Raw genomic sequence first — 27,154 nt, 5'->3', positions numbered from 1 at the left:
TCGATGCTTTGGAGAATCATCTGTTATTTTTCTCAGAATTAACCCTCGCTTTTCCATTCAGGTATGAGTTGCCTAGTGGGTACAGACCGGCTCCATTGGACCTGAGCCAGATCATCCTGACTCCTGCCCAGGAGGCTGTGTTGGAGCTGCTGGCTGAGAATGAGCACAATGTATGGGCCAGGGACAAGATCAGACAGGGCTGGACCTACAGCTCACACCAGGTACACTTGAATGCACAAATTGACTCGGCTGAACAACACCGGTAAACACAAATGTACTTTTGCTTTACCAAGAGACTTGAAATAGAACAGCGTTAGGGTGTTAACTGGTATTTATAATAGTGAAGTCAGTCGTCTCATGGTGTATGTTTTGGTTTTCGAATATATTTTGGTGTAGGGTTTAATTTGTTTTGTAAGTAAACTAAGGATTAGTAATATTGCAGAAATTAGTTCCTACTCCCTGATCCTCCTAGGATGTGAAGGCCAAGCAAAGCCCCCACCTGGTTCCCTACTGTCTGCTGGATGAGAGATCCAGACAATCTGGCAGAGACAGAGTACGGGAGGCTGTGTGCACCCTGCTGGCATATGGCTACAGTCTGGAGCCCCTGAGACAGGACAGAGGTACGGTGGGAATGATTTCACACTGCGTATACTATGTCTTTTTGGTATAATTCTTAATGTGCTACATGCAAATTGAATGTAATGTTACTCTTTTGGATTTTAGCTGCAGTGCCAGACCCACGCCACACGGTGCCTGAGAAGTTCAGGGTTTTTAGGACAGACAATTCGTATGCTGTGACCAGGGGGAAGTGGTACTTTGAGTTTGAAGCGGTGACAGCAGGAGACATGAGGGTGGGTTGGACACATCCCGACCGTCCTCTGGTTGAAGAGCTTGGTTTAGATGCACAGGCTTTTGTGTTTGATGGCTCCAAGGTAAGAAGACTGAACTTGTCAGCATCTACTCCATGTGTTCATGGCAGGGCCTCTAGCTGAATGGATGCAAATCTCTCTCTCTCTTTCTCTCCCAAACATACGCACACACAAACGCTGTACACACAGGCCCACTGGTGCCACCAGGGAGGTTACTGTCTGGGTCGTCCCTGGCAGATTGGTGATGTGGTGGGTTGTATGGTAGACATGAGTGAACGTACCATGATGATCTCTCTCAACGGAGAGCTGCTTCTGAACGACAACGGATCAGAGCTGGCTGCCAGGGACTTTGACATCGGCAAGGGTTTGTAAAGGTTGTAATGTCTTGTTCATTTGAAACGTGCAGTTAATGTGTTAACTGACTGGTTCGGCTCCTTGTCCGGTTTCTATCATCTCCAGGCTTCATCCCTGTCTGTAGTCTGGGGGTGAACCAGGAGGGAAGATTGAATCTGGGTCGTGACGTGGCCTCCCTGCGTTACTTTACAGTGTGTGGCCTACAGGAAGGCTATGAGCCATTTGCTGTCAGTATGGCCAGAGACCCATCCCTCTGGATGAGTTGGAGAAAGCCTCAGTTCATCCATGTACAGCCAGACCACGATAAAATAGAGGTAGTCATGACACAACGATAACCTGACCTCAAAATGTGTTGAATTGTCCTAAAGAGATTTGCTGGATTCTACAGTGGGCCTTCATTGAGCTCATTTTGTTGTGGAGGCACGGGCAGTAGGGGAGGGGGTTCATGTCTGAATTCAGATAGGGTGACAATGGTGTATCTTTTTGTTTTTCTTAGCTCGTACGATATTTTTTCTTTTCACATTTTCTTTATTTAAATGTTTAAAAAAAACAAATCATCTCCCCCACTGTGTGATGTGTTCATAAAAAAAAATGAATGGAAACCAACTTGACTACATGTATGCACAGTGCATTTTTATCAACCCATACCTTAAGTAACATAGAAAAAGTTATGCAATTCAATTTTTCAATTCTACAATATCTTCCTTTGCAAGGTGACAAGAGTCCATGGCACTGCTGAGAGCCCACCATGTTTAAAGGTGTCACAAAGGTCATTGAGGCCCCAGAGTTGTGTCAGTCACATGGGATTTTACAGACTCAGTATGCCTTTAGAATGTGTTGGGACCCTCTCAAGACCAGCAGGGTCTACTCTACCTATCAGCAGCAGTGTCTCCACAGCCAGGAAAGACCTCCAGGAGTTTGAGGTTGACTCTGACTTTGAGATGCTGATGAAATCAGCTCAGGTTTATGCAGACTCCAGGGATGAGCTGAACCACAAGGACTACAGTCATGATAAAACATCCAAACTCAAACAACGGTGGGTAATGAAGGCCAGGCATAGACAAGTGATGATGTTAGGGTAAGGGTTAAAGTTAGGGTTAGGGTGAAGGTTGAAGTTAGGGTAAATGTTAGGGTTGGTACATAGATAGTTAACGTGCATTCATTGGAGGCAGTGAAACAATACAGCTTCATTCATTTTTAATGAAGGCAATCAAAGTGAGCAGATGGGCCATTGGTGTGATGCGGACATGTTAACACCCACTTGACATTGAAGCTGTCATGGTTATCTACATTTCAGCTGATAGTTAAAGTGTCAGTATGCAGAATGTGTGTTAACACTTTCCCAAAAGTCTGCCTGCAGTTTATCTATCTGTAACATTTTAACTATCTATGTACCGACCCTAACATTTACCTTCACCCTAACCCTAACTTTAACCCTTACCTTACCCTAAAGTTAGCCCTAGTCTTTACAGGCATCCAGTGTAGAGAGTCTAATACTGGTGTATTGTGATCATAGTATTTACATTTAAAGTTAAAGTTCTAGTAGCCGTATTAAGCACTAATTGTCTAGTGTTTTTTTTTACCTTTAGCAACAATGCATCCAGTTTGAAGTCCAGTCCTTGTGATTGTGTGCTTAGGTTCATGTTGAAGAAGCCTAAACCAGAGTTAAACAAAATCCACTCATCTGCCCGTCTACTAGAAGAGGTTCATGCTGACAGGGACGAATATGACCATCTGGCACAAATCACTACAGTAATGCATGACCTTTTATAAAAAAAACAAAATTGTACACCCACCAAAACATTTCACGCCATTTTTTTTAAAGAACAACGGCAACTGACCCCCATTTAATCTTACACAGTACCATTACTCTGTGAGGGTGCTACCGGGTCAGGATCCCTACAGTGTGTGGGTAGGCTGGGTAACCTCTGACTTCCACCAGCACCTGGAGACCTTTGACCTGGACATGATCCACACAGTTACCGTCACCCTTGGGAACGACCTGGGCAAAGTCCATGAGAGGTACGTTTTTGAGGGACAAAGTGCCCATATCATGTTTTCTACTATTCTTAGATCTCCAAAATAAAATGCACACTGTACTTTGATGCTGCTTTCATACTGAATTTAGGCTTATTTTCCTGTGAGTATCATTTTCAGTTGATCTTTTTCCTTCTTGGGTCAGTGTAAAGCGCAATAACTGTTACATGGTATGCGCTGGAGAAGGCACGGGCCTGGGTCAAAGCAGGAGGAGTGTTGGTCTGACCATTGGCTGTCTGATAGACACTACTAGTGGACTGCTAACCTTCACCTCTAACGGCGTGGAGCTGGAGACCTTCTTCCAGGTAGTTAAACACTAATGACAATTAATAATGTTTCTATGACTCACACATATATAAAAGAGGGTTGTTTCTGAGCTAAAAGAGACCTTTGCGCGATACATTATGTATCATCCCTTTAGTACATTTAACAATTAATATTCAGCTTAATAAGAGTCAAGAGAAGTGGAGTACAATTGGGGATGTTTATTTATTTCACTTTACGTAATTGCTTCTATTTTCTCAATTGTACTACAGACAGTGCCTATTGGGCATTGAGATATGTAACATAATAATGATGATTAATAATGATGAATTCCATGAGAAACAATAGGTTAACTTGCAGCATACACAGGTATTTATATTTACTGTGCATATATTTTTTTGTTCTTGCTTGGTGGATGTATGAACATTTTTCCTACCAGTTGGGATATAATAGAACGTGGCTATTCTTGTTAACTGTTCAAACTGTCATGAACCAGGTGGAACCCAGTACTAGGTTGTTTCCTGCAGTGTTTGCTAAGGCCTCCACCACTGATATGTTCCAGTTTGAACTGGGGTGCATAAAGGTAACCGAACATATTAATGGTCACAGAGAAATTATCTTCTCCATTCGTCCAGACGCAAATGTATCATTAAAATGTCTTGTCTTGTCAGAATATGCTGCCCCTGTCAGCCGGCCTGTTTAGGAGCCAAAGGAGGAACGCGACACCCCAGTGTCCCCCCAGGCTGCAGGTGCAGATGCTGTCACCCGTCCAGTGGACCCGTGTGCCAGACCACACCCTGAAGGTGCAGGCCGACCACCTGGAAAACCACCTCGGATGGAGAGTCCAGTGCTCAGAGCCCCTGCAGGTCATGACCCTGCACATCCCAGAGGAGAACAGGTCAGAGGGCAAAGGGCGTCTGAGTAGTTAGGCGGGAGGGGGGGTACGAGGGTGCGCGGCACAAACAGAGTGCGTTTCTTCACCTGCAGGTGTGTGGACATCCTGGAGCTCCATGAGCGAGGTGACCTGCTGAACTTCCACCACCACACCTTGCTCCTCTACGCCGCTCTCTGTGCCCAGGGCAACACACGTGTGGGACACGCCATCTGCAGCCACGTAGACCAATCGCAGCTCCTCTACGCAATCCAGAGCCCCAGCCTACCTGGGCCGCTCCGCTATGCCTTTTACCACCTTCTGGACCAGGTGCACCTGAGTACACACGCCACCACCCGCATTGCAATGAACCACGAGTACATCGTGCCCATGACGGAGCAGACCAGAGCCATCACCCTCTACCCCACCCCCAGTGTCAGCAGAACCCCCCAAGGGATACCAAGTATGGGCCACAGCACTTCCCTACGCCCCACCATGCACTTCTCCTCCACCTGCTTCGTCAGAGACAATGGCATGGATGTCAGTGGTGATAGTTGTGGGGAGGCAGTAGGGGGAGGAATCATTTTAGACAGCCCAGAGATACCGCTGGACTCTCTGAAGGACATGACATTAGAGATGCTGACTGAGGCAGTCTGGGCATCAGGGCAGGGCATGAGGTATCCAGAAGGGGACAGCATTGAGCTTCGACTGGTGCCTCTAGTTCGGCTGCTGCACACTCTGTTGGTGATGGGAGTGTTTGGTGACGAGGACCTAGAGTACGTGCTCAGGCTTATGGAGCCTAAAGTTTTCTCTCGACAGGCAGATACAAAAGAAGAGCAGGAGGAAGAAGATGAGTCAGACAATGATGAGGAAAGTGTGATGGAGGGAGACAGTAACAAAACAGGGAAATACTCCCTAATTTCAAAACCTCCTTCACTTGGACTGCTTCAGACGAAGTTACCAGAAGCCGTCAAACTTGAGGTAAGATCAAAGGCCTAGATTTTGGGTCTAATGCTTCACTTTACAGCATCGCATTTTCTCTCACCACAAACTCTACACCCTGATTGGTATTTTTCTGTCCAGATCTGCCATCTACTGCAGTACCTGTGTGACTGGGTGGTGCGACACAGGGTTGAGGCGGTGGTGGCCTTCTCAGATACCTTCGTGGCGTGCCTGCAAGAAAATCAGCGCTTCCGTTACGACGAGGTGATGAAGGCTCTCCACATGTCTGCCGCCCTTACTGCCAGGAAGACCAAGGAGTTCCGCTCGCCACCCCAGGAGCAGGTCAGAGCACAAAGAGAAGACGTCCACATTTACATAATTTAGCATTCAGCTCTCTTATTCAGGGCTGCTAGGTGGGACAACCGCGCAACTCATTAGTAGTAAGTACATCCTAGTCAGTGAATTAGCTATCTGCGAAATCTGCCTTGGAAGGATAGCAAGACTACAGAAAGGCAGCGTTAATTAGGGGAGTCAGCGGTGCAGGAGGCTGGAGTGACGGGTGATAAGTTGATGGTAATGGTCTTGGCACGCGGGGATGAGAACACAGATGGTCACGGTGGTGACTATAATTGGATGGATTAAATCACTTTAAAAGAAAAGAGACACAGAGAGACACTTTTTCATCATAGTTGTATTTAAGCTTGTGATTTTCTACACAGGATAATCTAATGGCTGTTGGAAAATGTTGTCAGGAAAAGGTAGATGTTGTATTATTCTAAATGGAGGAACAGGAGCTGAATTCACAAAAAAAGAGAAATGTTGATCATTTGTGGGGAGACGTGACTAGATACTTAGTAACACTAGCGTTCTACAGTTATTCAGCAATTTTAAGTACTGGGGAATTAGAGATGTCCTCTAATCTCCCCCACTCAGATGAACATGTTACTGGGCTTCAGAGAGGAGCAGGGGGAATGTCCATGTCCAGAGGAGATGAGAGAACAGTTGCTGAACTTCCACCAGGACCTCATGACACATTGTGGTAGGTTACCTGAACAATCTAGAACCGGGTAACTTACATATTACCCTTCAAGGTCCAAAGAACTGTTTATTATAAACTGGCATTGAGGTCCAGAATTGAATTTGAGGTGTCTAGTAACATCAGTTATAATGCAGTTGTATAATGAATTCAATTTGATGGGAGAGATCTTTATTTGAAATGACATGCAAACTTTTTTGAAGAATATACGTATTCACTTTTCATATGTTCTTTTATTATATTTATAGTATTAAAGTGTTTCAACATGAATAATTTGCATACACATGTATGCTTTATTTAATACATTTGCATGAAAAAATATTCTATCCATCTGGCTCTCACCAAGATACAGTCTCAAAGAGTATTTGAAACTGCCCTGCACAATCACCGACAACTTTTACCAAACTGTTATACCAATGAACTGTAACTGCTAGATAACTTACTGTATTCAAGAGTGATTTAATGTCAGAATATTTTGCAACAATATAGTGCCAACCTGTTGTGTACATTAAATGTCCATATGTCTAAGGTTATATATATTTGACAATTGGTAATAGGAAACTTTAGCAATACATTTTTAGTTTAAATTATCATTTACCGAACTGAAAAGTGAACAGGTGTCGTGCCATACAGTATAACCGTGTTTGTATAAGTGGTTATAAAGATTCCAGTTTGAAAGGCTTTTTAGAGACTTCTAAATGGCATATTTGTTTGGACTGGTATCACTCTATCACTTTATTATCACAGTTAAATGCCTGATACAGTGGCTTACTGTGTTCAGGAATTGAAGTAGACGTCAATATGGGGGTTGTGGATTCCAATACCTCCATCAAAGAACGTCTCTTCAACCTGGTTGGCAGAGTCATTGGCATGAAAAGTAGATCTGTACACCCGGGCGAGGCAGAAAAAGCATTGAATACCACAGGTCTGGACCGAAATAGCTAATCTATACAAGACACAAGCATAATTGCAACTGATCTGTCTCAATATTGTTATAAGATAAAGTTAGCTACATACAGTGGACATGATCTACTTGCCTTTTCCATTCCCCTCCATTGTCTGTTCACTCGTAGTCACTCTCCGGCAGCTCATCTCTGAAACGGTGGTTCGCTGGTCCCAGGAATGTGTGATAGAGGACCCAGCACTGATCCGGGCCATGTTCAGTCTGCTGCATCGGCAGTATGAGGGTCTGGCTGGCCAGATGGGTGCTCCCCTCCACAAGGCCTACACCATCAGTCAGCTGTCAGTTGAAGACACCATGTCCCTGCTTGCTTCTCTTGGACAGATCCGCTCTCTGCTCAGTGTCCGCATGGGCAAGGAGGAGGAGATACTCATGATCCGGGGACTGGGGTACGACCGCAGGACTGATGCTGTAGCTCTACTCACTTTGCCCTGTTTGATAGATACCAAGTTGAACCAGGTCTTGATATCTAATACAAACACTATTTTGTGAAAATTATCAAATGTAATTTACATTCAAAAATTGAAATGATCAATGAAATTGTGTCCACCGTTCTTCTTCTCCTCCTTCATGTATTTACTGTGCAGAGACATAATGAATAACAAAGTGTTCTACCAGCACCCGAACTTGATGAGGACTCTGGGAATGCATGAGACGGTCATGGAGGTGATGGTGAATGTTCTGGGGGAGGGAGAGTCAAAGGTGAGAGCTGAGTTGGTGGAGCATGGTCCTTGCAACCCCAGGTTTGGCGCCTATATGAAAAAGTATTAAAAAAAAACTATGCCCTCCCCATTACTAAATGACCTAAATAGTAAATGTGAAACAGATGTGGTACATATTGTTACATAAGAAAAATGTAATTAAAAAAATATAAAACGGACTGGGACCATTGTGATAACAAATGTTTATTATCTTTAGCTCTATTCTTCTTCCATAGGAGATCACATTTCCTAAGATGGTGGCCCATTGCTGTCGCTTCCTTTGCTACTTCTGTCGCATCAGTAGGCACAATCAAGGGTCCATGTTTGACCACCTCAGCTACCTGTTGGATAATAGCAGTGTTGGTTTAGGTGAGCTATGGAACATACTATGATTACAATTTACAGTAATTCTCATGCTTCCCAGCGTCAGCAAAATCAGCTCACTAACACTCTAATCCTGATATTAAAATATCCTGAACGGTCTTTCTAGCCTGTCCGTCCATGCGTGGAGCCACTCCCCTGGATGTGGCAGCTGCCTCTGTCATGGACAACAACGAGCTGGCCCTGGCCCTGAGGGAAAACCATTTGGAAAAAGTGAGAGAGCTCTGTCCCTGTCTAAATGGGTTTCTTTCCCTTTCTGCAAAACATACTGTCCATAGTGCAGGGGACCAAGGCACAATACACCACGATCCACAGTCTCCTGTCATTTAGTGGTTTGGTGTTTGTTGTTGACCAAACTGATCTCAACTCCTATCCTTTGACGTCCACAGATCAGTTAATCTTTCCCAGTATTCTATAATTTTATCATTTTGTTAATTGCTTTAGCAATATATCAAATACATCAAATCTACAGTGGTGTCCCCCAGAAACGTTGAACCTTCCTATCTGTATCTGTCACTGACGAACACAATGGTATTTCCCATGTGATCCCATGTGATTCTTTGGATCTCGCAACAGTGAAGTCTGTTAGTCCAACCACACACTGATATTATCATAACAGGCATTCCGTATACCTCAGAAACAGAAGAGATTATCGCCTATTGGTTTTCCAACTATCCTTCAGCTATGACAAGCATTGTGTTCATTAAAGATATTTTAGTTGACAGTTCTTCAGTCCATGCATTTTTTCTGTTGGTAGTATAGTTTAGTGTTAACGTATTTGTTTACCCGAGTTAACGTGTTTGTTTTCTCGGGTGTGTCGACACCCGAGAAAACAAATGTTGCCATTTCAGAAACATACTGTTTTAAAAATTATATAAATTGAGCCATTAGCGGGTTGTCTCATTCAATCGTCTTCTGAAAAATAAATCCCATGTAGTATGTGTTACCTTCTAAGTTTGTTCAGTAACTCAGTGGCATTGAGGTGAGTGTGTCTGGTCTGAGATTCAAAGGTCTGAAGTTTGCTCTGAGTCCTACATGAACCCAATGTGTCCTCATGATGCTCATCATTAAGGAGATAGAATCTGGTAAATCCCAGCTTTTTGACTAGCCTCCTGTACTGAAGACGCACACCAAGTTCACCAAACAATCTCTCTCTCTTTGTCCCATTCCTCTGTCTCTCTGTGTCTGTCTCCGTCTCTCTCCCTCTCTGTAGGTGGTGTATTACCTGGCGGGCTGTGGTCTACAGAGCTGTCCCATGCTGGTGTCTAAAGGCTACCCTGACATTGGCTGGAATCCTGTGGAGGGGGAACGTTACCTAGACTTCCTGCGCTTTGCTGTCTTCTGCAATGGTAAATCGTCAGGTCTGACAACACACACTGAAGTTCATAATTGTTGGGACAGGATTCCCTTAACTCCAAAGGTTAGGATGCAATTGTTTTACATTTATGATGATTTAAAATTCCTGTAGGTATGAAAATAATAATTAAACGTACTTTGAAAAGGTTTTATGCAATCAGATTTTAGAAAGCGTTTATAAAAGGTAAAACAAATTAAGGGGAAGGAGCTTTTCTATATCTAAGATGTATTTCAAAAGATATAATGCGCTTTTGTAGAATCATATTTGATCATGATTTTATTTCCATGCTTTCTTCAGTAATTGAACAGCTTTATATACTAATAATGGACATAGTAGTGCCCGGAGAAGTGGGTATTACAGCTACTCTGAAGCTTGTATGTATCCTTGGGAAAAAGCCAAATGGTTCAGCTGCAACAGAAATGTCACTATGGGGGACATTCCTGTGATAGTTATACTTAGTTTACAAATTAAAAAAGAAGGTAACACCCAATGCCATAATTCCAGAGTGCACAAGATAATTTAATATTAAATGTAGTCCATAGTAGAAGTATAGACCGTAGACATCAGATCAATAATCAGTTGGTTTACAGGGGAGAGTGTGGAGGAGAATGCCTATTCAGTGGTGAAGCTTCTGATTCGCCGGCCAGAGTGTTTTGGCCCCGCTCTCCAAGGTGAAGGAGGTGATGGTCTCCTGGCAGCCATGGAGGAAGCAATCCGGATCTCAGAGGACTTGACCATGGACAAACCCACTACGGCCTACGAGTCCAACAACACATTGTAAGTTAGAGGTAGAATACTGCATGTAAAACACAAGGGTTTTACGTGTTTTCTGAAAGGTTTTCATGTTGGCCAGCTTCCCCACAAAGCTTCCTCACAAATAATCAGAAGACAAATGCTATCGTACTGCAATCTATTCAAGAATTGTAGTATATTGTAATAACTGTAGTAGTGTTTGGCTATAATTCCAACACTTCTGTCTTACAGCTCACACAGGGACATTCTGCGAGATGCAGAGGATGACATCGTCCATATGGGCCATGCCATCATGACCTTCTACTCCGCCCTCATTGACTTGCTGGGCCGCTGTGCCCCTGAGATGCATGTGAGTCTTTTGAACCTCCTGATGATAGAACACTGTCAAAATACCAACAGACTAGTGGTTTAATGTCAGACTGCACAAAGCTGCCCTGGAGTTTCACTGAATGTCTATGGAGTGAATGGCATAACAATTCAACATCAGTTAAAAAGCTTTAGGGCCTATTTACATTTATTACCCTGTTTCCTAAAAATATGGGACCCTGTGTAAAATCAAAAGAAAACAGAATACAACGATATGCAAATAATTTAAACCCTATATTCAATAGAAAATAGTACAGACAACATATCTGATATTGAAACGGATACATTTTATTGTTTATTGAAAAATATATGCTCACTTAGAATTTGTTGTCAGCAACACGTTTAAAAAAAACATGGGACAGAGACCACAAAAGACTGGAAAAGTTGTAAAATGCTAAAAGAAAACCTGGTGGAAAATCTCACAAGTAATTAAGTTAATTGGCAACAGGTCAGTAACATGATTGAGTATATAAAGAGTATACCAGAGAGGATGAGTCTTTCTGATGTAAAGATGAGGAGGGGATCACCTCTCTGTGAAAGACTGCACTGGCAAATAGTGCAACAATTTAGGAATAACGTTCCTCAACATAAAATTACAAAGTGTTTGGGGACCTCAACATCTATGGTATAATATCATAGTGCGAATTATAAAATGACAATCAGTGGGGGGGGCACGAACCACACAACGAATTATGTAGTCAGGGTTCACCGACAACGAATCCTAGAGCAAAACTGGCAGCAAGCCAGACCCTCACACACACATACACACACACAACGAGACCAGACCTTAGTTTCCACTCAAACACAGACCCAAACAATGCTGTACCAGAACCAAAGACACTATGAACATGTCAAAGAGGTAGACAGATGTGTTACTACCATACATATAGGCCTGTGCCTGACTAGGGCATAGACCACCCCATAATCTTAATTCATAATCTTAAGTATCATATACTTGGAGGCAAAACCCTTGTTGGCAATCACAGAGGTCGGACGTTTCTTGTAGTTGGCCACCAGGTTTGCACACATCTCACGCATCACTGCAGATCTTCTCCAAGTCATTAAGGTTTCGAGGCTGACGTTTGATTTTCTATGGGATTAAGGTCTGGAGACTGGCTAGGCCACTCCAGGACCTTAATGTGCTTCTTCTGGAGCCACTCCTTTGTTGCCTTGGCCGTGTGTTTTGGGTCATTTTCATGCTTGAATACCATTGAATTACCATTGCCATTTGTTGTAGGAATTATTTTATGCGTCAATACCCCCGACCCGCCCCATAAATCGATATATTTCTTATTATTTCCATTCACACGACAGAATAAACGCGGACGTCCGGCGTGAAGAATTTAATCTCAGCTCAGCGTTTCGTGAAACTCGGACGCTGCCATTGGATGTGACGCAACGCGCGTAGTGTAGCAGCTGTCATTTATTTGAAAGGGGGCGTTCCATAACGGTTGACGGCTGATGGCAGCGCTGAATGCTTCATGGCTGTAGTGTAACTCCCAGGTTGACTGTGAACATTGTGAGTCTAGGGAACAGTTTCAAGGGAAATGGGGGCAACAGGATGCTAGGGATGATTAGGTGCCCACAATGGTATGAAATGGGACGGATGTAGCCAGGACACCAGGGTTTATTCTTACGATCTTTAGTGAACACAGGGAGACAGAGCAGTGTCATCCAGTGGGTCACTGGAATACACCAGTGGTCTCCTGTCCAGGGACTGGCCCTGCTTTAATTCAGGAGCAAACCAGCAGTTGGAGTGCAGGATGTCTGGGGGTTCTTCCCTCATGACTGATGTTTTATTTCTCAAATGGTGCAATGTAAAGGAATAAAATGACTTCCTTACATGTTCCTTCTAGTACTGGACACAGCAACCTGGATTCAGTCCTGCCCTGTATTGCTTTTATCTCTCCCAAGCTCCAGTAAATTGTATTAAAAATGTATTACCTGCAGTTGGGATTCATCTATCAGTTTGCCTACTTCATATTCCTGTCTGTAAATGTCAACAAGGATGAAGTTAGTTAACATCAGCTAAGCTAGCAAATGCAGTTAAGACAGACATTGGTTTGTTTTGTGATGAATGTGAAACAATTGACACTGGAAATACTATCATTCCCACCCTGAACCACCCAGAACTAGCTAGCACTATACCAGTCCCGTTCCAGTCCCGGCAAGACAAGGAGGAGACAAGTCATGTTATTGTTTAGAGGCAGGATTCTACACAGTGCCCCTTTAAATAAATGGCTGATTTTAAGGATAGAACACACTTTCATTATGTTCGTCCAGCTCATCCATTCTGGGAAAGCTGAGGCCATCCGTATCCGTGCCATCCTGAGGTCTCTCATCCCCATCCGTGACCTGGAAGGAGTCATCAGCATTCCCTTGCAAATCCCCTCTCTAGCAAAAGGTACATTATCTTTAAACAATTTAGTCTGTAATATGCTGTTGCACCTTGTAGGCAAACTGCATTGTGCTCTTGCTTGTGCTCTGTCTGTCTTATGGTGACAATTAAACTGGGGTGAAAGACAAGTGGTTTAAGGTTTGAGACTGATCACAAGGCATGCAAGTTAATATCTCATGTTGTTTTGCTTGCTATTCATTCAGATGGCTCTTTAGTTGAACCAGACCCATCTATTGTGTTCTGCCCGGACCACAAGGCAGCCATGGTCTTGTTCCTGGACCGTGTGTATGGCATTGAGGACCAGAGCTTCCTGTTCCACCTGCTGGAAGTGGGCTTCCTGCCAGATCTGCAGGCTGCTGCCTCTCTGGACAAAGTAAAGGGGATGTTAGGTGTATTTACACAGGAAAATAAAAATTATCCACCCGTTTTGACCCGAGGGACCTGTAGCCAGAGATGTGCAGTATTCCTGCATTTGACGTATATCCAAAATACTTTAAATATGTTGTAATTTGGTTTCAACTACTGTCTGAGGTATTTTGTAAGAATATAATTCACATAGCTGTATATTATGTATTATAAAGTTGATTGTTTATGGATGGTGCTTATTAGAATAATACTAACCTGCATTCTTCAAGTGATTAGTTTGACAGTTCGTGCAAGTAGATAAACACCCACATATCACAGTCAGAGCAACTTTATGTATTTTAATTAATACAATACTTAGGTAGGCTACATAATACTACTACCAATATTACCTAACCTGATTTCCCCAAATATAATTATTTGAAATAAGTTGTCTTGTATTTTACCTTGATAAAATCAGATTTTTAGGGTATTTGGTAAAAGTGCACTGTAATTTGTAATTTAGGAATGCGCAATGGAGTGATTCACTATAACCCCACTGGCACTGACAAATAACAGGAATTATTCTTTGCAAAACAAGTGAAGTGCACCATTAATTAATGTGATATCTTCATTAGGGTTAGTGTTCAGTGCATAAGCTGTAGTGTTCTTAAACAACCACTGAGGGGCAGTGTGATCATAATCACTTAGCAGAACCAAGGTGAATTGTTGTTTTTGTGCGGTCCATTGATTCATGTTCATCCCCTTCTGTTCACTCGCTCACTTTTCCTCTCATTCTAATCAGGCTTAACTGTGTATAGCGTGTCCCCTCTCCATGTCCCCCTCCTTGTCTTTCTTTGATTCTTTGTGATTCCTATGTAATCTCCTTCAGCAGGTGGGTTGTCCCACAAATTCACCATTATCGTTCGGCTCCTCGCTCTCGTTTTCCTCTCCTCCCCTATAGCAAAACCCCAGCCTCTATTTGTTCTGACACTTTAGTAAACTAAACTTGACCCTGCCGCTCCTTTCCCTGCAGAAGGATCTGAATTCTACAGACATGGCCCTTGCTCTGAACAGATACCTGTGTACGGCTGTGCTGCCCCTGCTCACCAAATGTTCCAGCCTGTTTTCTGGAACAGAGGGCCAGGAGCCTCTACTGGATAGTCTCCTTCAATCTGTCTACCTTTTGTCCAAGGCCCTCAGCCTCACCAAGGCCCAGAGATGTGCCATTGAGGACTGCATGCTGGCCATTTGCAGGTGAGGCACATTGCGTTACCATCAGCGCTCCGTACTTCTCTGTTGTTTCTTCCGTCTCTTGTACACTGTTAACACCGAAACGGCAGACAGGATGATATTTAAGGAAACTCAAATGGATTTGCTGGTGCAAGCACTCCATGTTTTTACGGATGTCTTTACGCTTGTATCCTTAGCAAGCTCAGGCCATCCATGATGCAACCCCTCCTTCGTCAGCTTGTATTTGATGTGCCCCTTCTGACTGACCAATCTACAATGCCACTCAAGGTTAGTTGTCTGCAATAATAACTGTCATAGAAATACACAGGCCGTGTGATGTAGGTGTGAATGTGTACAACTTTTCTAGAGATTTACTTCTGGCCCGCTCCCTTTTTTCAGCTCTTGACCAATCACTATGAACAAAATTGGAAATACTACTGTCTTATTGGAGGTTTGGGGCACCCGGTCTCCGAGGAGGAGCTTCACCTCTCCAGGAAGCTGTTCTGGGGGGTGTTTAACACACTTTCCAGGAAGGTACACTTGGACCAACTCTTCAGTGTGTCCCAAAACAACGTTGATGTTGTTAACATATTTAAAAGGAATGGATGGGTGTAGGCAATAGCCTACAAGGAGAGTTCCAAAATCCAATTTCAAGGCTATGTGGAGCTGTCATGTTATAATCGGCTCCATTCATATGTAATCGGGTCCATTTAGATCTGTAAACATCTACTGGATATGGGAGAGGCCATGGAGTTTGTTTACAGACCAAGAAATAATGCTACTGCCAACACTAATCCACACAGCCTATGATGTACTTTATATTGTGTCTCTGCTCCTGTGTAGCTCCGAGGCATGTGTTTGTTCATACTCCCCATATCCTCTCCTACACAGCCTTATGACAGTGAGCGGTCCAGGCTGGCTCTGCAGTGTCTGGCAGCTGTTGCTGGAGCCCTGCCTCCTGATCACATGGACCCTGGCTGTGCAGCCCGGATGGACAGACATCCCTGCGTAGGCACACTGGGGCACTTTGACCCTCGACCTGTCGACACCTCTGAGTGAGCCTGAGGCCGTGGCCCTTGTGCTGCCGTTGTTTCTCTTCTCTCTTGTAAAAAGGCTCCTTGAAGGTCTTTTCAACTTGTTTTGTAATTGTTCCATCATTAGGAGAGAAGCATATGGGTCAAAATAACCTGCAGTCTATAACCAGCTTTGCCCTACTTTTCCCTAATTTTGCATCTTAGTTTTAAGATGGTTGTAGCATGGATCATTTAGGAATGTTCATTATGGTTTTAGGAACAATGTAGACAGCCACCAATAGGAAGTATACAGAAAATCCGGACATTTGGCTTCTCTGCAATTTTTTATTAGGCTGGATTGTTTGGTTGCATGGTTAGTGCATTCACAAAAGTGGTTTTGCATCGGCATTTTGAGTTTATGGCTGGTGTTTGAAAACATGTGGAACAATAATATGTAAAAGCTAGTAAAACTTGGCATCGCGAGAAGAACAAACCAATCAGTGACACAATAAATGTTAGTTACATTAAGTAGTGAGAAAGCAGTAGCCCGGCAACCGCAAGCTATCTTGTAGACCAAGCAGGACCACAAGTAGATGGTCGTAGAATGCTTTCACTTGTGAAACATATGAGTCGGTTTTAAGTTTGCCAGACTTCAGGCAATCGTTGCATGTAAAGTATATGCAACCAGGTGTTTTACCTGACCTGGGGTCGTCCAGCCCTGCTCTCACCACGAGCTTACTTCCCACTTCCTCATCTGGGTCAGATATTGATATCACAGACCAGTTTTCCCACAAATCTCATAGGTGGATTCATGAAAGGCCAGATATGGTTTTGGGAGACACTAAGATTTTTTTCATTCCACCATGGTCTTGAAAATGACATTGAAGTCCTGACACAAACAAGTGAATATGGCTAAAACTCTAATAGTAAGCCAAAGACGTTGATCTTTTTTATCAATTTGTTTTTGTGTAATCAAGATTGTGTAATCAAGGTTATCTCAAGATGTCAGGAAGACCAGCAGTTAGAGCATCTAACTAGTAAGTAGTTATCTAAAGGTTGCTACATCAAATGACTGACATTAAACATGAAATATAACATATTTCAATTTCCCCCCTGTAATAAATAAATAGTGAAAATTAAGCTCATTATTGTACACAATGTACTTATATTTTCCCTGGTGCTCTAAACCTGGTGCCTGTCATGCCAAAAAGCCGCCCTTTCTAAATAGGCTACAGAAGGGAATTTAGAGCTAAGCACATTTTCTTCCCTTACTGACCTTAATGGGCATCGCCTCCACCCACTTGCTGAAGTAATCGGTCACTGTCAGATGCCAGTGATTGCCATCCCTGGATTCCCCCCCCCCATCACATTTGATTAATGTCACACAATCCCTAGAGAACGTTTGTTATTTAGAAGCAAATGTCCTTACATTCGACATAATTGTTGAATGCTTTTGACATTTTTAGGTAGGCTACATAATACTACTACCAATATTACCTAAACTGATTTCACCAAATATAATTATTTGAAATACATTTGATGGAAATAAATACAAAATATCAGTTTAAATATAGATATTTTTTACAGGAAGTTTTGAAATGATTGCTTCAGTTGAACATTAAATATGTTTATTGGATCCCAAGCAAATACTGACTCCTCAAATTTTGCCTTTGAATGAAAAACAAACTATGTATTCCTGTGTACCAGATATGCCCCTTCCTTCCAAATCCTTAATCATTGCAGATTCAAAGTATGTGTCAAGACGGGTATAAAATATTATGAAATTGTTGGTGTGGCCTTTAGGTCGGGAAGCCATGCTATAGATTAGAATTTATAGGGTCTGTGAAGCAGGCTTAACATACGAGGTCCGTTTCCAAAATGATGGGACGCTGCGTAAAATGCAATGATGTGCAAAACATTTATCCCTGTATGTAATTGAAAATAGTACAAGGAGAACATATCAAATATTGAAACTGAGAAAAAAAAAACATGCCTATTTTGAATTTGATGCAAGCGACACTTTCCAAAAAAGTTGGGACAGGGACATTTTTACCACAGTGTTGCATCACCTCTTCTTTTAAAAATACCCAGGGAACTAAGGAGACCAAATGCTGTCATTCTGAAAGTGGAATGTTCTTGCTTGGTATTGGATTGAAGCTACTCAACAGTTCGGGGTCTCCTTGATGGATTCGTCATAATGTGCCAAACATGTTTTCAATAGGGGATAGGTCTGGCCTGCAGACATGGACAGTTTAGCACATGGACTCTTTCACTTCCAGGCCATGCTGTTGTGATATTTGCAAAATGTGGTGTGGCATTCTCCTGCTGAAATAAGCAAGGCCTTCCCTGCAAAATACATCTGGATGGCAGTATATGTTGCTCCAAAATCTGTATATATTGTTGAGCAGTTATGGTGCAGTCACAGAAGTGCATGTCTTAAACTTTATTCTTAAATTGTTGCGCTATTTGCCCATGCAGTCTTTGACAGAGTGATGAACCCCTCCTCACCCTCACTTCTGACAGACCCATTCTCTCTGTGATGTTTTAATACCCTGTCATGTTACTGACCTGTTGCCAATTGATCAAATTAGTTGTGTGATATTCCACCAGGTTTAGATTTTTAGCATTACACTTTTTTGAAACGTGTTGCTGATGTCAAATTAAAAGTGAGCATGTATTTTCCAAGAAACAATAACATTTCTCAGTTTCAACATTTCATATGTTCTCTTCGTACTATTTTCTATTGAATATAGGATTTAAATGATTTGCATATTATTGCAGTCTGTTTTCTTTTTTTACCCAGCCTCACAAATTCTTTAGAAACAGGTTTGTACATGGATTGTTGGTAAACTGGAAATTTATTAAAATATCTACCATTTTAAAACATAAAACATACTACTTAGAGTGTCTAAAACAACCAAAGTTTAATTTATGAATTGAAGGATTTAATGTGTCTATTACATGCGTTTATTGTCATAATAATTGGATTTCAGTTAAATATCTTTATAAAGATTAAACAAATATATATTTTAAAATGCAGTTTCTGTCAGCAATGATAGTGCTCCATATTCAAGTCAGGAAGTTCTGCTGCATTTAAACTGTTTTCGAATAATGGTTTAGGTGAAAAATACATTTAAAAAAACATCTGATACTGGTTTTGTGTTTCTCTCCTTCACATTTAAAGCATAGTATACCAGGAACTCAAAGCACTGCTTTTGTAATGTAAAAACATTTGTTTTGGGCCAAATTAGCAAATATAATGTTGACAATGATGCAATGAATTGTAATTATTTATTACAATAGTTTCAGCCTTATTTATAATGTACTATTACTGTTATGTTTTTTCTTAATTAGTGTGTCAATACCCGAGAATCTGGAGTTTGTGGTGAATAAATATGCAGAACACACCCATGAAAAGTGGTCAATGGAAAAGGTAACTAAGCTTGGAGTTTACCATAAATATGCCAGCTATGTGTATACATTATGTACTTTACAGTATATCTGTGGACAATGTCATTCTGTGTTGTGCTGTCTATGAAGACGATTATGTTGTGTGTACAGGCATACTGTATAACTAATTCTGTATGTGTATCTTTGCTATGTCTTTCAGTTTTCCAATGGTTGGGTCCATGGGGAATTCTGTGAACAGACCAAAGTACACCCTCTTCTGAAGCCTTACAGAGCTCTGGCTGAGAGGGTAGGTCTGATAAACAACATACAGCATACTTTTTGCTTTAAGATTTTGAAACGTACACTAAGATATGTAATGATTACTGATGTTTTGTCAGTCTCAAAGTTTAGCACAAAAGTTTCATCAACAATTTTCAACTCTCGTCTGTTGGTTATCCTCAGGACAAAGAGGCATATCGCTGGTCCATAAAGGAGACAGTGAAAAGTATGTTGGCCTTTGGTTGGACCATAGAGAGATCTAAAGAAGGAGATGGCAGTGGACTACTCATCTGTTCACGGCGCATCTCCCAGGCTGGACAGGTATACAATGCCCTCCACAATAATTGGACTACCGTTCACATAAAAGTTTACCAGCAGAGCTCCAGAGACTAATCCACAAGATGCAAACCACTACTAAGCCTCAGGAACAGAAAGACCATGTTACTCTTTGATAAAATGTCCACAAAAGAGCTATAAGTTTTGGAGCAAAGTCTTGGAAAAATATTAGCCTGCACAAGAATCATTGAACAAGGAGATGTGGAGACAAAATGATGGACATAGTGTTAGTGCCAGGGCATGTATGTTTGCTACTGGAACTGTCTCATGTCTCATGTTGATGTGAGTGCTTACAGCAGCAGCAGAGCTAATTCTGAAGTGTACAGAAATATCTTGTTTGCTCAAAATATATTGGATGTTGTTTTGTCATGCGGCAGCGCAATGACCCCAAAACATACTGCCAAGTCAATCACCCGATCTGATCCGATTGGGCATGCCTTTCCCATGCTGAAGGCAAGACTACAGGCAAAACTCCCCAAAAACCAGCAGGAACTGAAGATGGCATTAGTACAAGCCTTGCACAGCATCACCAGGGAAGGTACTGAGCGTTTGATAATGACTATAGGTCCTAAACCTCAGTCATTACACACAAAATAAATGTTTCCTAGTAGTATGACTGTAGGGCATAAAACCATTTGTCCAAATACATTTGGTATCCTAAAATGTGGGGGAATATGGACAAAACTTGCCACAATCTAAAAATGGCACACCAAAAATGGAAAGTAATACCATCAAATCTGACAGTCTGCAGTTTAAACCCATGGTCTTATATAATTTCAAATCCAAAGTGGTGCGATGCAGGAACAATGACAAGATAATGGAATGTGATACTGTGTTGTTGTGGAAGACAATGCCTTAATCTTTACAAATCACTTTATTGAGGGAATGCAATGTGATAGTGATAGTATGAGGTTTATATTCTATTCAACCAGCCTAAACATTGCTTGAAGTAACAGGACAACATACAGCAGGTACTGTCAATACTGCTTGCAGGAAAACCTTTGTAGATCATGGGGGGACTTGGCATTGTGGTGGTCATGAGAATTCCCCTAATTAGGTGGTGTGTTTTGTTTTAAATAATTGCATTGCAATAATGGCTTATATATTTGTATAGCAAATTCATTTCTGTATGTCTCTGTTTTTAGTTGTCATTTGAAGGTGCATCAACCTTCACCCCCAAACCCATGGATGTGAGCAGTGTGACACTTTCATGGGACCAGTGTGTAAGTCAGAATGTTCTGTACTTATTGTACTAATTATTATTATTGGTTGTAGAATTACGGGTGAATCTATGGCTTTTCAATGAATTCTTTGTAATTATTATTTACGTTTAGCAGACACTCATATCCACAGTGAGTTATAAGCAATTAGGTTAAAGCACCTTCCTCAAGATAACGGCTGATTTGTTGGATCAAGATTTGAACCAGCAACTTGTTGGTTACTAGGCTTACAATTTTACCACTAGAATTTCTGTAGCCTCATTATTCTGCAGTTAGCCTATTATTCATGGCGCATTATCTGTCGGCCAGCTCCATCATTGTGATCACTGACAGGGCCTCCCATGCTGTGGTGAAAAAGGGCTCAGCACCATTAGGGATCCTTGAAAACAAAGTATTGCTATTTTAATTGGCCCGTATGTTGCACTATAATGAAAACGCACAGTCTAAGGCTCAGCCCTGTACAGACAAGGGACATTTTTCATTACAAGGAATACTTTACATTGCCGCAACTCCCAGTGAACTCAGACAGTCAATGTTGAGAAATGTGTCTCCTGAAGCACATCTGGTACTTTATTTTGCTGCTTGCCCAATCAGGAAGTTTACCTCAGAAAGAAAATGACATATTTGTATGAACAATAAAACCCAACTTTAACTTTCACAAAGTGTTTTGAATATTTAAATGTACATGAGAGGATGTATAAATACAATGCATTCCATAATCTGGCGTCCCTTTCATTGCTTCTTGTAGCTATGATTTTTTTTATACTTTCCACTAGTCTATGGCTGAAATGCTTGCTGAGAACTACCATAACATCTCGTCCAAGAAGAACATGGAGGAAGTTGATACTAAAGGTAGCAATGCATCAGAATCTATGATTAATTAAGTTTGGCCTTAAAATTAGATTTTATATACTTCAGTTGTTACGCAATGGTTTTTAGGTGCAGAATGATTAATCTGCATTCAGTTTGATTTTGATTCCCTTACAAGCACTGATTATCAAAATCTGATTTATTTTTCTAACCTTTCCTCAATGATACTTTGATTTAATTTCAACCTTCAGGAGGTGGTCATTCTACAATGGTGCCCTATGATACACTCCCTGCGAAGGAAAAGGCTAAACTGAGAGAGAGAGCCCAGGATGTCCTCAAGTTCTTCCAGCTCAACTGCTACTCAGTGAGGAGGTGAGGAATTGGCTGTTTACAACAGTATAATATCAACTGATACTAAGAATGAATGAAAATGTTTCTTTAATCACAATTGGCATACATAATTCAAGTTAAAATCCTTAATGTTGAAACTGTCATGGCTGTTTGAAGATATTACATCTAAGAGGTTGCTGCAAAACAATGTACTTTTTACTCTCTTACATCATTGCACTCACGATAGACAAGCAGCATATGTACTGCATTTACTACGATCTCCACTCCTCAGCCCTGCATAACCCACAGTGCAAAAATAATAGCAATGGGGCAGATAGTGTGACTGTTTCTTATACTCCAGACTCCATCTTTAACAGGTCACTGGTTAATTAAGTGTTTCAGTGACTTGCTTAAGGATGTACAGTGAACCTTCAGACTCATAGTGTCCTGTCTCTCATCCTAACCTTTTAAGATCACTAAGCTGCTTTTTTTCTGGACAGGGACAGAAAGGCAGCAGAGATGGACTCACCAGCTATAGCAAACCGCTTTGCCTACACCTTCTTACAGCAGCTCCTTTTATATACAGAGGAAGCCCAAGAACACATGCTAGAGCTGGGTACATTTTTAGCAATACTTTATTTTGGTATATTATTTTAATAAATGGTATATTGAGATTTTGTTCTGTTTAGTATTTTATTTTAAAATACGGAAACTCAAAACCATTACTTTAAGGAGACATTGGTTTTATGTTGGGAAATAATTGTAAGAGAAATTCATATTTTGCTTTTAATAATCAAATAATCACATTTTTATTAGTTTTTGTTACATGTAAAAATGTTTAAAACCACTACAAAGAAAACCTTTATTATTTGATTTGGAAGGTTCTAAGAAACACTATTAACCTAAGAAAAGCAAATGGTGCCAAAGCTGTATGCATCGACTAGAGCTATCTGTGTTGAATGCATTGAACTGCAGTTAATTGGGAAAGTGATATTTGACAATGATTATTTATTTTATCATTTATTATGTCCTCATTTAAACTGTGCACACATTTTGGAAAATGTTTGGAATATCAACATTTTAACCGCATTAGTTTGTTAATGTATTGAGGAAAAGTCAAGGAAATAGGGTGACATGTCTAAAAAAAATTAGAGCTTAGATTTTTTATTAATATAATGTCAAAAGAATAAATCAGGGTTGAAGATTCAGTCAGGGACTTTTGCAAATAACAAAAAAATAATTTAACCTCCTGTGACTGCATGTGTGATATGTTGATTATATGAATAATTCATAAGTTGAATCACTATCATTTCCAGTTAGCCATGAAATCCATCCAAGTTTGAAAGTGAGTGGTTTTGATGACATAAGTACACATTTCTGGTGACCTGTTTTGGCCGACAGTTCCTCTTTTACGACTGGGGGTTCAACAAAGTTACTTTACTGTATGTTGTTTTCATGAGAATTCATTATGTCAACTCATCATTACCCAATTGTCACAGCCACACAACACATAACATTTAATGTGATTTTTTGTTTTTTGCTCAGAGGTCACACAGGCAAGAGGTCAGATAAAAAAAGTAGAGGCTCCCCACCAGCAGCAGATTAACTTTTTCAGCAAGGTTTGTAAATATAAAATGTCCTTTTTGTGTGCTTCTGTCCAACAACACAAGTGAAGATTTTTCACTGAAAGCTACTGTGGCTCTGGAATTAATTTAGCCACTTTGGAAATCCAAAGGCTATGTCAATTTCCATCACACCATTGATTAAGCCTTCCACGCTCCATCTAAGGAGAAAATAAAAGTGGCGCATTTCCATTGATGGGACCACTGATTCAGATGGCACTCAGCCATTTCTCTCTGTCTCTCAATTGAAACAGGTCATAGAAACATATGCAACACAACAACTATTTCTGTTTCTTAGTAATGCCAATCATACATGTTGGATAAAAAAACATTAGCAACTTAACTAACTTCAGTTCCAAGTACATAGTATGTTACAGTGCCTTCGGAAATGTTTTCTCCACATTGCATTGTGTTATAGACTTTAGTTTTAGCTGATTATATGTAGGCTATTGTTTTCTATCACAGACAAGAGCCCTTAATAACACAGCAAAACACGTTTCAGAATTGTCTACCGATTCATTTAAATGAAAAACTGATATCTCATTTACATATGTATTCAGATCAATTCAGATGTCTCTAGAACTTGATTTGAGTCCACCTGTGTCAAATTCAATTGATTGGACCTGATTTAGAAAGCCCAACACGTGTTTATATAAGGTCCAACACTTCACAGTACATGTCAGAGCAAAAGCCAAGTCATTAAGTCCAAAGAAATCTCTGAAGATCTCAAATAGATTTGTGTGAAGGCATAGATCTGGTGAAGGTTATCATGAAAGTGCTTATCACAACGAAAGTTCCTAGGATCAAAGTGGATTCCATCATTGTGAAATGGAAGATGTTTGGAACCACCAAGGCTCTTCGAGTCTGGCCAAACTCAGTATACGGGCAAGAAGGGAGGTAACCAAGAACCCAATGATCACTCTACCTGAGCTTCAGAGTTTCTGTGCAAAGATTACATTATCTGCAGAACTCCATCAATCAGGACTTCATATTAGGGTGGCTAGACAGAAAACACTTCTGAGTAAAAGATACACGACATGGCGCAATCATAAAAATAATGTTCATTTTTAATACTTTGTCAAGAATCCTTTGCAGGCAATGCTTGAATCTGGAACGCATTGATAATCTAATGCTGGGTTTCCTCCTTTGTGATGCTTTGCCAGGCCTTTACTGCCTTCAGTTGTTGTTTGTTTTTGCCTAAAGTTTTGTCTTCAGCAAGTGAAATGCATGCTCGATCAGGTAGAGATCAGGTGATTGACTTGCCATTGCAGAATATTCCACTTCTTTGCCATAAAAACAAAACTTTGCTGAATTTGGCTGAATCTGATCAGACAATATATCCCTATACACTTGAGAATGAATCCGTCTGCTTCTGTCTTCTGGCACATTATCAATAAACACCAGTGACCCAGCGCCACTGGAAGCATGCCCATTCCATCACACTGCCTCCACCATGTTTTACAGATGATGTGGTATGAGCCGTTCCAATCCTTCTCCATACTTTTTCCTTCCCATCATTCTGCTACAGGTTGATCTTAGACTCATCTGTCAAAAGAATGCTGTTCCAGAACTGGGCTGGCCTTTTTAAATGTTTTTTATTCTTGAGGCCTATGAGTGGTTTGCACCGTGGTGAACGCTCTGTATTTGCTCTCGTGAAGTCTTCTCTTGGATATTGATATGCCTACCTCCTGGAGTGTGTTCTTTACTTGGCTGGATGTTGTGAAGGTTTTGTTTTTTAACATGGAAAGCATCCTACGATCATCCACTACTGTTGCCTTCCGTGGACGTCCAGGCATTTTGTGTCTGGACAACTCCAGACTTTTATTTATTATAAATTCTATAACATTATAAAATGTGTAAACACTAATGTGGTCTGAATGCTTTGCAAAGGCACTGTAGGTCTATTGATTTGACGTTGCCTAAGATCATGGTGATTCAGTCCTTTCTATCATAAACTTTTATCCCACAGGTAGTGTTTCCCCTGGTGGAACAATACCTGAAGGACCATCGACTCTACTTCCTATCCACCTCAGCCAGCTCACAAGGCAATGGAGGCCATGCCTCCAACAAGGAAAAGGAGATGGTCACCAGGTACTGGTTATTACAATATTGTTATTCCTAGTTTATATTCTGGTTATTCTGGAATATAAATATAAATGTTTTCCTGTCATAACAAATGATGAATGCCAAAGGTCCTTTCTATGAATGCAGTTTAAAGTGTTTTTTTTTTCAAATAATGTTGTTTTTTGTTTGAGTACTGTGAGTAGTTATACAAAAGTTATATGATGGTAGCATTAAGCTTTATAACTGTTTAACTGTCTTTGCATTCCAAAAGGACATTGACCAAACTTGACTTTATTTGCCTCCATTCCTTGAAGCATAAAGGGCTTGCTCTTCTACATATTACATTGTCATTATATTTTATTTTCTCTTTCTCTCCATCACTCTTGTGTTTTCCCATCTTTAGTCTATTCTGCAGACTGGGAGCTCTTGTCAGACATAGGATCTCTCTGTTTGGTAAATATGGTGTAAATTCGTGCTTATTGACTCAAATTCTGCTTACATTTCATGGTCCTGTTTTCATTGCTGCTATTTGTGTTTGCATTTCATGGTCATGTTTTCATTACTGTTATTTGTGTTCATCTGTCTACATACGCACATACATTGCTTATCTGTCTCCGACTGCTCATGTGATGTGGTGGTTAAATGGGTGATCAGATTATGATTACCGTTCTTATGGTTTTGATTTTCCCTGTTTCCTCAGGGAGTGATGCACCTTCTATCATCAGCTGTCTTCTCACACTGGCCCAGTGTCTGGATGCTAGGTAGGGAACACAGTGTCACTGGCCCAGTGTCTGGATGCTAGGTAGGGAACAGAGTGTCACTTGTCCAGTGTCTGGATGCTATGTAGGTAACACAGTGTCACTGGCCCAGTGTCTGGATGCTAGGTAGGGAACACAGTGTCACTTGTCCAGTGTCTGGATGCTATGTAGGGAACACAGTGTCACTGGCCCAGTGTCTGGATGCTAGGTAGGGAACACAGTGTCACTGGCCCAGTGTCTGGATGCTAGGTAGGGAACACAGTGTCACTGGCCCAGTGTCTGGATGCTAGGTAGGGAACACAGTGTCACTGGCCCAGTGTCTGGATGCTAGGTAGGGAACACAGTGTCACTGGCCCAGTGTCTGGATGCTATGTAGGGAACACAGTGTCACTGGCCCAGTGTCTGGATGCTAGGTAGGGAACACAGTGTCACTTGTCCAGTGTCTGGATGCTATGTAGGGAACACAT

The 27,154-nt window shown here is 41.3% G+C and overlaps 1 protein-coding gene across 11 annotated transcripts in view; it reads left to right on the top strand.

The window, feature by feature from the left end:
- LOC105010552 (ryanodine receptor 2) overlaps positions 1 to 27,154 on the top strand; it is a 73,139-nt gene that overhangs the window by 13,305 nt on the left and 32,680 nt on the right. For 8 of the 11 annotated variants that reach the window (XR_004575802.1, XM_013134215.3, XM_034292642.1 and 5 more), the window contains exons 24-63: positions 62 to 221; positions 473 to 620; positions 724 to 932; positions 1,059 to 1,233; positions 1,329 to 1,537; positions 1,937 to 2,259; positions 2,861 to 2,975; positions 3,085 to 3,245; positions 3,406 to 3,565; positions 4,021 to 4,107; positions 4,196 to 4,422; positions 4,512 to 5,376; positions 5,479 to 5,679; positions 6,271 to 6,376; positions 7,155 to 7,298; positions 7,447 to 7,723; positions 7,922 to 8,036; positions 8,272 to 8,404; positions 8,526 to 8,629; positions 9,630 to 9,765; positions 10,364 to 10,550; positions 10,758 to 10,875; positions 13,176 to 13,296; positions 13,494 to 13,663; positions 14,669 to 14,889; positions 15,063 to 15,153; positions 15,265 to 15,399; positions 15,757 to 15,920; positions 16,856 to 16,915; positions 19,233 to 19,311; positions 19,489 to 19,575; positions 19,731 to 19,868; positions 21,029 to 21,106; positions 21,880 to 21,955; positions 22,165 to 22,285; positions 22,744 to 22,859; positions 23,789 to 23,862; positions 25,835 to 25,956; positions 26,333 to 26,382; positions 26,630 to 26,690. Coding sequence is in view for 10 of the 11 variants with exons in the window: in XM_013134215.3 (XP_012989669.2) it covers positions 62 to 221; positions 473 to 620; positions 724 to 932; positions 1,059 to 1,233; positions 1,329 to 1,537; positions 1,937 to 2,259; positions 2,861 to 2,975; positions 3,085 to 3,245; positions 3,406 to 3,565; positions 4,021 to 4,107; positions 4,196 to 4,422; positions 4,512 to 5,376; positions 5,479 to 5,679; positions 6,271 to 6,376; positions 7,155 to 7,298; positions 7,447 to 7,723; positions 7,922 to 8,036; positions 8,272 to 8,404; positions 8,526 to 8,629; positions 9,630 to 9,765; positions 10,364 to 10,550; positions 10,758 to 10,875; positions 13,176 to 13,296; positions 13,494 to 13,663; positions 14,669 to 14,889; positions 15,063 to 15,153; positions 15,265 to 15,399; positions 15,757 to 15,920; positions 16,856 to 16,915; positions 19,233 to 19,311; positions 19,489 to 19,575; positions 19,731 to 19,868; positions 21,029 to 21,106; positions 21,880 to 21,955; positions 22,165 to 22,285; positions 22,744 to 22,859; positions 23,789 to 23,862; positions 25,835 to 25,956; positions 26,333 to 26,382; positions 26,630 to 26,690 (6,324 nt within the window). In the remaining variant the exon portion in view is untranslated. The remainder of the gene's footprint in view (positions 1 to 61; positions 222 to 472; positions 621 to 723; positions 933 to 1,058; positions 1,234 to 1,328; positions 1,538 to 1,936; positions 2,260 to 2,860; positions 2,976 to 3,084; positions 3,246 to 3,405; positions 3,566 to 4,020; positions 4,108 to 4,195; positions 4,423 to 4,511; positions 5,377 to 5,478; positions 5,680 to 6,270; positions 6,377 to 7,154; positions 7,299 to 7,446; positions 7,724 to 7,921; positions 8,037 to 8,271; positions 8,405 to 8,525; positions 8,630 to 9,629; positions 9,766 to 10,363; positions 10,551 to 10,757; positions 10,876 to 13,175; positions 13,297 to 13,493; positions 13,664 to 14,668; positions 14,890 to 15,062; positions 15,154 to 15,264; positions 15,400 to 15,756; positions 15,921 to 16,855; positions 16,916 to 19,232; positions 19,312 to 19,488; positions 19,576 to 19,730; positions 19,869 to 21,028; positions 21,107 to 21,879; positions 21,956 to 22,164; positions 22,286 to 22,743; positions 22,860 to 23,788; positions 23,863 to 25,834; positions 25,957 to 26,332; positions 26,383 to 26,629; positions 26,691 to 27,154) is intronic. The other 3 variants (XM_020047436.2, XM_034292647.1, XM_034292644.1) reach the window with 1 other exon arrangement.

The sequence above is a fragment of the Esox lucius genome, chromosome 6 (assembly GCF_011004845.1).
Source record: "Esox lucius isolate fEsoLuc1 chromosome 6, fEsoLuc1.pri, whole genome shotgun sequence".
NCBI classification, from domain to species: domain Eukaryota; kingdom Metazoa; phylum Chordata; class Actinopteri; order Esociformes; family Esocidae; genus Esox; species Esox lucius.
The sequence above is the reverse complement of the archived record's forward strand: the minus strand, read 5'-3'. Positions and strand labels throughout refer to the sequence as shown.